General features: G+C 35.3%; 1 protein-coding gene across 2 annotated transcripts in view; it reads right to left on the bottom strand.

Moving 5' to 3' along the window:
- LOC115210374 (microphthalmia-associated transcription factor) overlaps positions 1–5,206 on the bottom strand; it is a 97,989-nt gene extending 92,783 nt beyond the window's left edge. Inside the window, exon 1 of one of the 2 annotated variants that reach the window (XM_029778939.2) lies at positions 4,692–5,206. In XM_029778939.2, coding sequence (XP_029634799.1) covers positions 4,692–4,810 — 119 coding nt within the window. In that variant the 5' untranslated portion in view covers positions 4,811–5,206. The remainder of the gene's footprint in view (positions 1–4,691) is intronic. The other variant, XM_029778940.2, reaches the window with a different exon arrangement.
- Positions 5,207–13,623: the final 8,417 nt, after the last annotated feature.

Below are 13,623 nucleotides of genomic sequence, written 5' to 3'. Positions count from 1 at the left end.
TGCAAGCATCGTAAAGTGGACATTAGATGAGAATGATAAAGATATGATGATGTGCTATTACAAAGTCAAGTGGTTGAATAAGAAATACCTATTTCTTTACTACCAACAAGGAGCTAAGCACAGAGGGGACAAACAAGGACAGACAAATGGATTAAGTTGATTATATCGACCCCAGTGCGTAACTGGTACTTATTTAATCGACCCTGAGAGGATGAAGGGCAAAGTCGACCTCGGCGGAATTTGAACTCAGAACGTAGCGGCAGACGAAATGCTGCTAAGCATTTTGCTCGGCGTGCTAACGATTCTGCCAGCTCGCCGCCTTAAGTAGTTGAATAAGAAATACTAAAGGAGAGACAATGGCATTGACAAGGAATGGGAGGGTCTTCTATGCAATTGTTTGAGCTTCTAGAAATAATAGTCAAGTTACCTCTAAAGTACACCCTGCCATTATAAATATGGCAAAGATAAATTAGATAATGTGGGTAATCTTTTGTCTAATGATTCAAAAATGTAAAACAACTGAACTCAGAGATCTCAAATGCTAGAAACTCAGCAGTAAGGTGAAGGTTAAGAACATAACAGGAACACCTTTGATGAAGGGTTTGTTTTTTAATGAAAGCTGACCTGGTGTTAAATAGCAGCATTCAGAGAATTTTAAAAGGACCAGCATAACTGCACATACTAGGCTTCATGGCAGGCAATGAGTGAAGGAACATTGTGCGAGGGAAAGCATCACAGAGACAGAGGAAGAGGAGAGGGAGTAGATGACAGTATGGTAAATGTTAAAAGGAGCAGAAATAACTGCACATACTAGGCTTATTGGCAGGCAATGAGTAAAGGAACAGAGTGCAAGGGAAAGAATCACAGAGACAGAGGAAGAGGGAGTAGATGACAGTATGGTAAATGTTAAAAGGAGCAGCATAACCGCACATACTAGGCTTAATGGCAGGCAATGAGTAAAGGAACATAGTGCGAAGGAAAGAATCACAGAGACAGAGGAAGAGGAGAGGATGTAGATGACAGTATGGTAAATGTTAAAAGGAGCAGAAATAACTGCACATACTAGGCTTAATGGCAGGCAATGAGTAAAGGAACAGAGTGCGAGGGAAAGAATCACAGAGACAGAGGAAGAGGAGAGGGAGTAGATAACAGTATGGTAAATGTTAAAAGGAGCAGCATAACTGTACATACTAGGCTTAATGGCAGGCAATGAGTAAAGGAACATAGTGCGAGGGAAAGAATCACAGAGACAGAAGAAGAGGAGTGGGAGTAGATGACAGTATGGTAAATGTTAAAAGGAGCAGCATATCTGCACATACTAGGCTTAATGGCAAGCAATGAGTAAAGGAACATAGCGTGCAGGAAAGAATCACAGAGACAGAGGAAGAGGAGAGGGAGAAGATGACAGTATGATATAAATGTTCTTATTTTGAAAATTAGAAACAAATAATTTCAAAAGAGTTAAATCATAATTATTATCTCATACGACTTGTAACACTCTAGTAATATTGATAATAATTCTTTAACATTTCGGTAAAGGCCGGCAATTTTAGAAAAGAGGAAAGGCGATAACATCAACCCCAGCACTCGACTGGTACTTCTTGAATCTACTTTTGTGAATATAATTATGCTTTCACCGTAAATAGACAATAGAAAATAGTCTAATATTAGGGTACATAAATCTCCGATGGGAAAAAAAAATGGATAATAAGAACGCGTGAGACTCGAACCTAATATGTCTTGTTTTATCGACTCTGAAAAGATAAAAGGAAAAGTTGACCTCAGCGGAATTTGAAATCAGAGTATAAGGATTCGGAATAAATACCACAAAGCATTTTTCCGACGCTCTAACTATTCTACCGGATCACCGCTTCACTAAGGATAATACATAGCCAGGATTTATTTAAGCAAATCTTCGGTTGCTAAGACAAATCAGTGATTCTGAATTAATCTCCAAGACAATCTCTCACACGTTCTTTCTATCTTTTCACACACACGCTCATACTATCTCTTTCTCCCTCTTTCACACACACACACATACGTGTACACACACACGTACACTTGGTAACTACAGTGGAAATGTCATAGCAATGACCATCCAACTTCCTGTGCCAAGCACTAACGAAAGCAGGGGCGGAAACGGCTATATAATATATAAAAATGGTAATTGTTCGTTAATTGCTAGAGTAAGAGGTTAAATATGTTACATGGATAACAATAGAATGAGACGAAGAGATTCGATTTAATAAAGCAGTATTTTCCACCTTCAACACAATCGTATCGATAACCAATCGATTTGTTTCCTATAATTTGCAGCCAGATTCACATGAATGTGTATGTGTGCCCGTAAAACCTTCCATAACGTCATTCACATATTCTAGTAGTTTAATAAACTCACTGCTGCTCGTGCAATGTACATTGGTAGTTCTGGTGGCACACGATTATCAATTACTAATTCTTAATTTAAACCAATCCATTTTTTAAATGGGGATAAATAAAGAGGTTTATTAGAAAGTGGGAAGATTGCTTGTTTTGATAGAGATTGTTGCTTTGGTGATTAGGGTAAGACGGTAAAAATCTGAAAGAAAATAATTGAATGACAGAAGGAATTTTTTTTTTCTGAGGGTGGAGAAATTTTGGAATCGGTAATAATTCAGTGGGTGTGAAAGGCTTAGCAGTTGACTGGAAGAATGAAAGACAATATCTGGAGAGTGTTGGAGGAATGAGGAGGAGAAGCATTTTATTCTCTATTTCAGATTTATCAGGGCAACATAGATGTTTAGATTCAAGATATAGGCGGAGATCTCCGTCAAGATTATTATATATATATTATATATATATATATATGGGAGAGAGAGAGAGAAAGAAAAGGGAGAAGGGAGAAATACATAAAATTAACGGAGTATATCAAAGCCATCGAACTTGTTTATGTGAAGAATACACTTACACTATATATATATATATATATATATATATATATATATATATAAATGGATGAATGAATTATCCTTTGTTTTACTTATATATATATGAGTATATACACACACATACGCCTACACACACTCACAAACACACACGAGTATAAGCAATGATTTACACCTTGACAACCCAAGTGAAAAACATAATTAAGGCGGTGCTCCAGCATGGCCGCAGTCAAATGACTAAAAAAAAGTGTAAAAGAATAAGAGAATATCGAATAAAAATAATAAACAACTATAATAATAATAATAATAATAATAATCGTGGTCGTTATTATTTATCATTACTGAAATCTGTGTGGTGTTAAGAATGGGAAATGTCAGTGCGAAAAGAGACAGCAGTTTTGTAGCGGGGAAGTGACGTAATACCTGCTGGTTGGAAATAATATATTATTGATAGGCAGTATGTAATATAATAATAATACGGACTAGAATGGAAAAGAAAAACACATATATTACATATGAGAAATAAATATTGAAAAACAACATCAGATATAGTTATATATGTATTCATAAATTGGGGAGAAACTAGGATTTGCTGGTATACGTCGGAATATATGAAGAACATAGGAATGATTTTCCAATATCGAGGTTTAAACAATAGAGGGAAAACAGATGGTTAGAGGAATTATCGAATGATTTTTTTTAAAGGAATTATCGTTATTATTTCAAATAAATTCCGACACTTGGCTTGCTTCTGATGTATTTTAGGGTTTTTTTTTTTTTTCTAAATATAATTTACGAGTGAAACTGATCATCGTAAACAATAAGTGTGACGGAATGGATAACTAACAATAAAAAGCTCTTTCGCTCCGCTCCGCCACCGCTATAATCATTTGTAGAGAATTCCGTACCAAACTAAATCGATGACACTATTCGCTCGATCTTTGTAGTATCAATTCCAACGATCCTTTATTGCGTTCTATTAAAACAAATAAATTTTTCGATCATCCTTACAGATGATTCTGTTTGACTACGGAATCACTAAGAAGGTGAAGGCTACCAAAATAAATTAACCGTTTTATTAGACCAACTGATTCATAGAAAGATCATAATGTTTTAGTAAGGACTAATTTGCTTATGTGAGAGTCAGCTCACACCTATGTACATATATATATAATATATACATATCTATAATATATATATATATACATACATACAATGTAATCGCATAATATATATATACAAATACATATAAATCAGTCAGTTGTCCATATAGATATAACATATACATTCACTCATATATATATACACATTATATATATATATAAATATATATATTCACTCATAAATACACACATATATATGAAAGATATTATATACATATATACTTATATATACATGTATATTCATTCATATATATATATATACACATCATGTATACATAAAATATATATAATCATATATATATATACTCATACATATAATCACGCATATATATATATAATCACTCATATATACACACATTATTTGTATATATATACACACACACACATATATATATATATAATCACTCATATATGCACACATTATTTGTATATATATACACACACACACACATATATATATATATATATATATATATATATATATATATATATATATATATCTTATTCATACATTAAATATGTAGTGTGGGAGATAAAAGAAAATAGGTTCTTCGTATTGAGAAATGAATGAGAGAAATAAAAGAAAAATAACAAACAGTCTTACCTTCCGACAACAACTTTACTTTTTAATTCATAAAAATCATCCTGAAGAATCTCCCATATGTCATCTATTCCAGAATCTTGCATTTCGCGGAAAGAACTGTCACCACTGAAGGTATCCATGATGCTGGCTCTTGTCTGTGGAGACGAATCTGAACAACCAAAACCACAGCAAAGCTGGTGGTGGTGGTGGTGGTAGCAGTAGTGGTTTCACAGATATTTATATATATATATATATATATATATGTATATGTATGTGTGTACGTATATGCTTCTAACACCAGCTGCTGCAACAGAGCTGAGAGAGCCTAATGTGTAGCAGTAATAGCAGTAATAGTAGTAGTAGTAGTGGCAGTGGAAACTGTTTATGTACTTCGAATTGACCGTGTAGATCTAGTGAGGGAGTAAGAGGAAGGGGAGAGAGAGAGCGAGCGAGAGAGAGTTGCGGAGAGAGGAGAGAAGGAGGAAGACGCAGCGAGGGGTAAAAGCAAGTGCGCGCTGCAAGCTAATAGCAGTCAACAACCTTGGTGTGTTTTTTTTGTTTTTCAATGGGTTACTGCAACAGGTACTTGTCCATTCCTTCACATTCACCGACAAACAAGTCGAAATAATGGACTGACAAGACAGGTAACGAGATAGATAAACAAACATGAGAATACGTGTATATAGTTTCCAATCGAGGCGACAAATATATATATATATATATATATATAATGGAGTTTGTTTATGTATCATAAGAAAAAAAAATTTAACGAGGTTTCACGCAATACCCTTCATCTGAGGAAGAAGAAAAATACACACACACACACACATATATATATATATATATATATATATATATATGTTCATTGAATTGATTCCTGCCAGCAGTGAATACCCCTTGATTCGACACAATCCGTTAGATACATACATATAAATATGTGTATGTGTATGTGTGTGTGTGTGTGTGTGTGTAAGAAATGGGTAGATGGACAATAGAGGTAATGGTTAACTAATTGGTTTGGTAGCAGATTAAAAGAGAAGGCAGAAAGGTGATATACATATTTGTAAATGAAGATAATCACAAAGTATTAGATTAGATATAATGTATATATATTTCTCTCCAGAACACAGAATAACAGAATTCAAAAGTCTAGCTCATGATATATATATATATATATATATATATATATATATATATATATATATATATATATATATATATGTATATATATATATATGTATATATATGTATATATATGCGAGTGTGGGAGATGAAATCTATGAACAATTATTTAGGGCAACAATCGCAAAATTTAATAAGATGGGTGATTTATTTTTAAAGAATTTCTAACGTAAACAACTCGCGTCAACACGTACGTACACATACATACATACACAAACACATATATATAGATATGTACATATATATGAATGAATGAATATATGTGTGTGTATTGCCAGAAAACAGTAAACATTAATATAGGACAACATTCGCAATATTTTAATATATGAAGAAAAAAAAGAGGGGTTTTATTTTTCCCACAGAAATACGTAAACAAATGATGTCAACTATTACATATACACACATATGTGTGTGTGTGTATAATCTATGCACACGCGCATATATATAACTACATGCATACATATACATATACATGTATACACATACATACACACACAGTAGTAGTAGTTTTAAAGTAGTTGTTATGAAGTCAGATTTCTCGGGGTGTGCGCTTGAGAGGCGATGGCCATTGGTCAGTTTTGGTCACATGGCATGTCGCACAGATGACTTAAGAAATAACAATAATAATATTTTAACATCTAATCATGAAATCAGAAGGATTCCTTATTGCAAGACAAAACACCCAAAGAGAAGACGTAAATAAAAGACGGAATATCGGTTATATAACCATAATATGACAAAGCCATGAAAGTTTCTTCACAGCCACTGAAGAATATTCTTAAAATCGATTCCTGATTGTTGTTTTAATTAGCACCTACCAGCTTTGAGATGAAATCTTTTTTTTTATTTTTCTGGTATTTTATTATTATATCACGACCAGAAACAGTAGCAGAAGAAAAAAAACAGGAGATAGGAAAGAAAACCTTTGTCAGAACAATAGCGAATTCACACAGGTGTTATTTCAAAATAAATACTGCAAGCGTTTAGCTTTGACGTTACTATTTCTAGCACCTTCTCAAGCCACACCTGTTTCTTGTGGTTCATATTTCGTCATACCTTTTGACGTGGAACATTTATTCGTATATTACCTCATTAAAGACAAAACGGGTTTTTCTGAGGATTCGCGCGTACATGTTTGAAGTAACGTGACATGGATTTCGTAATGTCTCAAAAATGTACCTATGTTGCTGGTTGTTGCGAATTATTTTAACGTGACACATTCTCAAACAATTAACCTTTGTTGTAAACTAAATATTCTGGGCTCTGCTCATTTAGCGAAATTCACTTAAATGCTTGTTGCATATTGGAATATCAGAGATGAATTCTGAAGTTTTCGCTTTCGCAACATTGAGTATCGCTGCTATGCTGGTCTTTATACACACATATACGTGTGTGTGTTTACACAGGCACTCACATACATACATACACACACACACACGTGTAAATATATATATATACATATATATACATATATATATACATACATATATAAATACATACATATACATATATATATATATATATATATATATATATATATAATATATATATATATATATATAATATATATATATATGTAAAACAAAGTGAAGTTGTAAGGTACCGCACGAGTGGAAATATATATGAAAGAAGGTTTGAAAAGGCAATTTTAAAAGAGTTTTTATTCACTTGACCGGTTTCACTTTTTTAGAAAAAGATTTACAATCTTTTAAAACTGCATTTTCAAACCTTCTTTCATATATATATCTATACTCTTCATTCTCTTTTACTTATTTCACTCATTTGACTGTGACCATGCTGGATCACCACATTTAGTCGAACAAATCAACCCCAGAGCTTATTCTTTGTAAACCTAGTACTTACTCTATCGATCTCTTTCGCCGAAGCGCTAAGTTACGGGGATGTAAACACACCAGCATTGGTTGTCAAGCGATGTTGGGGGAGAAAAACACAGACACTCAAACATATACACACACACATATACATATATATATATGTGTGTGTGTGTGTATATATATATATATATATTTATATATACACATACACAACGGGCTTCTTCCAGTTTCCGTCTACCAAATCCATTCACGAGGCTATAGTAGAAGACGCTTACCCAAGGTGCTGTGGAGTGGGACTGAACCCAGGACCATGTGGTTGGTAAGCAAGCTACTTACCACACAGCCTGGAACCATATCAGTCCTGCTTTTACTTCTTACACTCAACTTATACTCCCCACAGGCTATCATTTGGTGTCATCGCCAATCATTATCTCATAACATTCATTCACCTCTTGTTATCCTTTCTTCTCTCACTCTTATCCCTTCCAAATTCTGCCGAGGTCGACTTTGGCTTTTATCCTTTCGGAGTCGATAAATTAAGTACTAGTGAAACACTGGGGTCAATATAATCAACTAATACCCTCCCCCAAATTTCAGGCCTTGTGCCTACAGGAGAAAGGTCTTTTATCCACTCCCCTGCTGGTCCTATCATAAAATTCACTCAATACACTCTGTTGAGTAGAGAGTTAAGAAGACCCTTCATCTTGCTAAACATGTAAAACTTTCTATGGTTGCTACAGCTAAGGGGTGTGGGTCTGCAAAAATTGTACCCAATGCACACCCTTGCCTGAATTTGGATGAGGAGAAATATCCTCTGCTCTCCCTCGTCTCTCATACTTTAATGTACATTTCCTAGCATAAAGCATACCCATCCCTGGGTTTGGAGTCTTCTGAGCTGCATAGCGACCTCACTAGTACTGATGGCATAAAAAAAAATGCACCCAGTAGATGCTGTAAAGTGATTGTCATTATGAAGGGCATCCAGCCATAGAAATCATGCCAAAACGAATATTGGAGCCTCATCAGTCCTTAAACTCATTGGCTCGTCAAACTCTACAACCCATGCCAATATGAAACATAGATGTTAAATGATGATGATGATGTGTGTATAAGTATGTATGTATACATATATATCCTCATCATTATTTCAAATCTGTTTTCCATGCTGGCATAGATTGGATGGTTAACCAGGATTCAGCAGGTGGGAGGAACAAATTTTATTCCAGTGTCTCTGTTTTGGTAGAGTTTTTACAGCTGGAAGCATTTCTTAATACCTAACATTTTACAGTGAAAATGGTAGCTTTGTTCATGGCCCCAACCATGATAGAGAAGAGAAGGTAGAGACCCTGACAATTTGGTTCTTACTATGAAGCATAAAGGTGGCTCTGTGATGATATGAACAACCAAATCATAGAATTTTCTTGGTTCCACATGGCAGAGTTTTAACACCAAAGATTATCTGAGTATTTTAATGGCTCATGCCCACCCTACATATACAAACATTGCTCGTTGATGGTAGCATGATCTTCCAGGATAATAATATACCAATTCCCATCGTTAAAGTTATTCAAAATAGGTTCAAAGAACAGAAAGGGGAAGCAGGCCACTTGGTTTTGCCTCCACAATCACCAGATCTCAGTATAATTGAATATTTGTGATACATTTTGGAGCAGCACAGGGCAGCTTCCTTTCATCATCATAGCTGAAAGAGCTAAAGCAGGTTTTACCTGAAGAATGGCTCAAACTTTCTCTAACAATTGTTCAGAACCTGAACGGCAAGCTGGCAGAAACGTTAGTATGCTGGGAGAAATACTTAGCGGTATTTTGTCTGTCTTTACATTTTAAGGCGCAGGAGTGGCTGTGTGGTAAGCAGCTTGCTTACCAACCACATGGTTCCGGTTCAGTCCCACTGCATGGCACCTTGGGTAAGTGTCTTCTACTATAGCCTCGAGCCGATCAAAGGTTTGTGAGTGGATTTCGTAGACGGAAACTGAAAGAAGCCCGTCGTATATATGTATATGTATATATGTGTACTTTTACTTACTTGTTTCAGTCATTTGACTGTGGCCATGCTGGAGCACCGCCTTTAGTTGAGCAAATCGACCCCAGGACTTATTCTTTATAAGCCTAGTACTTATTCTATCGGTCTCTTTTGCTAAACCGCTAAGTGACGGGGATGTAAACATACCAGCATCGGTTGTCAAGCAATGCTAGGGGGACAAACACTGACACACAAACATACACTCACACATATATATATATATACATATATACGACGGGATTCTTTCAGTTTCCGTCTACCAAATCCACTCACAAGGCTTTGGTCGGCTCGAGGCTATCGTAGAAGACACTTGCCCAAGGTGCCACGCAGTGAGACTGAACCCGGAACCATGTGGTTGGTTAGCAAGCTACTTACCACACAGCCACTTCTGCACCTGTGTTTGTCCCCTCAACATCACTTGACAACCAATGCTGGTGTGTTTACGTCCCCGTAACTTATAGAGACTGATAGAATAAGTACTAGGCTTACAAAGAATAAGTCCTGGGGTCAATTTGCTCGACTAAAGGTGGTGCTCTAGCATGGCCGCAGTCAAATGACTGAAACAAGTGAAAGAGTAAAAGAGTAACCTGTACAAATAAATTTCTCAAGCCTGTGATTTGGGCCAAATGTGGACCAACTCTGTGTTTATTGATAAAACTTCTATTTAAGAAGTGTTACTACTATCTTGTGAAAACCAATACCAGTTGTCAAGCATGGTGTAGGACAAACAAACAAACACATAGATGTATACATACACTCATGCACATACATACACACACATCACATGATCACATGTCCAACCAGACTATCAGATGTTGTCACACATCACTGGACACCAATGCACTTTGCAAATGTTTTAGCCCACTGGCTAGGTGAGCAGGCCAACAGTGTCCCTGATCAAGAGCAATGTGAAATAAAGTGTTTTGTACAAGAACAGAAAGCACCACCCAGTCTGGCAATTGAACCCATGATCTAGTGATCATAAATTCAACAGCCTAACCTATTTCTTTATTGCCCACAAGGAGCTAAACATAGAGGGGACAAACAAGGACAGACATAAGTATTAAGTCAATTACATCAACCCCAGTGCATAACTGGTACTTATTTTATCGACCTCGTTAGGATGAAAGGCAAAGTCGACTTCAGCGGAATTTGAACTCACAACGTAGCAGCAGACGAAATACCGCTAAGCATATCGCCCGGTGTGCTAATGTTTCTGCCAGCTCGCAAACACCTTCCACACACACACAAAGAAGCAACAAGCTTCTTTCAGTTTCTTATTTCTTTACTGCCCACAAGGGGCTAAACATAGAGGGGACCCTTACTTTATGACTTATGAATCAGTTTCTTTGAGTAATGCCCTAGCAGTTGGAATTAGGGTGAAGGGGTTTATCATCCTAGAGCCCCTAGATCAGCATTTCTCAACCGCAGCCCTCAAGATTCCTTCTGGTAGCCCTTGACAGTCTTCCCACAATAAATATATCTTTATCTTTTATCTTTTACTTGTTTCAGTCATTTGGCTGTGGCCATGATGGAGCAACACCTTGAAGGGGTCTTGGTCAAACAAATAGACACCAAGACATATTTTCGAAGCCTAGTACTTATTCTATTGGTGTCTGCTAAGTTATGGGGACATAATCACACCAACATCAGTTGTCAAGCAGTTATGGGAAGACTAACACAGACACAAAAACACACACACACAGATAAGAACACGCATTCATACACACACATACACACACACATATGTATAACAGACTACTTTCAGTTCCCATCTATATATATATATATATAACTACACTCACGGAGTGGTTGGCGTTAGGAAGGGCATCCAGCTGTAGAAACATTGCCAGATAAGACCGGAGCCTGGTGCAGCCTTCTGGCTTCCCAGATCCCCGGTCGAACGGTCCAACCCATGCTAGCATGGAGAATGGACGTTAAAAGATGATATATATATATATATATATATCATCATCATCATTGTCAGTGTCGTTTAACATCTTCTTTCCATGCTAGCATGGGTTGGATGGTTTAACAAGAGCCAGCCAGCCGAGGAGCTGTCCAGACTCCAGTTGTCCATTGCGGCATGGCTTCTACAGATGTATGCCTTTCCTAAGGTCGACCACTTTACAGAGTGTACTGGAAGCATTTGACATGCCCCTGACATGGGTGCGTACATGCAGCTCTGGTACATGTGCATCTCATGCTGCACTGGCGCCAGTAGACGACAATCCTTTATAGATGTGTGTGTGTGTGCATGTGAGTTTCATGTTAGTGTTTAGCGCCAATCAATGCTTGACAACTGGTGCTGGTTGTTTGTGTGTTGTAATTTAGCAGATTGACAAAAGAGACCAACAGAACGAGTAAGCTTAAAACAATAAATAAGTTGTGGGGGTCGATATTTTTGTCTAATCTCTTCAAGGCTGCAGTCCATTGACAGAAACTAGTACAAGGTAAAGGGGAAAAGAATAGGTATTTGTATGTGTGTGTTTGTGTGTGTATAGATATACCCACACACATATATATATACATATATGTATTATATTACATATATTTATATCCATATCTAAATATATATACATATACATACATACATCCATACACACATATACATACATATATATAAATATATATTTTTATATCCATATCTAAATATATATATACATACATGCATGAATACATACACACAAACACACACACACACACACATATATACACATATATATATATAATATTACATATATTTATATCCATATCTAAATACACACACACACGTGCCCACACATACATACACACATACATACACACATATACATACATATATATAAATATATATTTTTATATCCATATCTAAATATATATATACATACATGCTTGCATACATACACACACACACACACACACACACATATATACACATATATATATATAATATTACATATATTTATATCCATATCTAAATACACACACACACGTGCCCACACATACATACACACATACATACACACATATACATACATATATATAATATATATATATATAATATATATTTTTATATCCATATCTAAATATATATATACATACATGCTTGCATACATACACACACACATACACACACACATACATACATATATATACACACACACACATATATATATATATATATATATATATATATTATATTACATATATTTATATCCATATCTAAATACACACACACACGTGCCCACACATACATACAAACATATATATAAGTATAACAGTCAAGCAAGTATATGCACATATCACATACATACATACACACATACATACATACATACATACATACATACATACACACACACACACACACACATACATACATACATCCTATCAGTAACTCATACAGTTTGTCACGAACTTTTCTCCTAAAGTTTTATTATTTTTCTTCCAAGTACAACTGTGACTTCTAAGAAATCTATGTTCCATTAACCTATTAATTTTCTGTTCATATGCACCAAAACATATGCAAATACTAAACATCCCCTCCATTTTTGGTTTTTATTTTTCATCTATGCAGAACTTTGGAAGTGTATCAAATTTCTTTACCACTGTCCTTTGCAAGCATACAGTGACAATTCCTGACTGTCTCCTTATATATTGTAAAGCAAACAATAATTAAAATCCTTAGTTGGGTTTATTTAATTATTTTACAAAGATTTTCTGTCATAGATTTGTTGTTATATATAGTTTATGCTGAGGGGGGATTCTTATTTAATGGGTACATTTAAGTATGCAGTAAGTTAAACAAATTACAGTTAATATTTAAATAGAGCTTATAAGTAAATAATCTTAGTTTTATTAGTTTAAAAGAGTAAACTGGCTGCATGTTATATATTATGAAATGTCAGAAATG

Source organism: Octopus sinensis, linkage group LG4, assembly GCF_006345805.1.
Source record: "Octopus sinensis linkage group LG4, ASM634580v1, whole genome shotgun sequence".
In the NCBI taxonomy this organism is placed as follows: domain Eukaryota; kingdom Metazoa; phylum Mollusca; class Cephalopoda; order Octopoda; family Octopodidae; genus Octopus; species Octopus sinensis.
The sequence above is the reverse complement of the archived record's forward strand: the minus strand, read 5'-3'. Positions and strand labels throughout refer to the sequence as shown.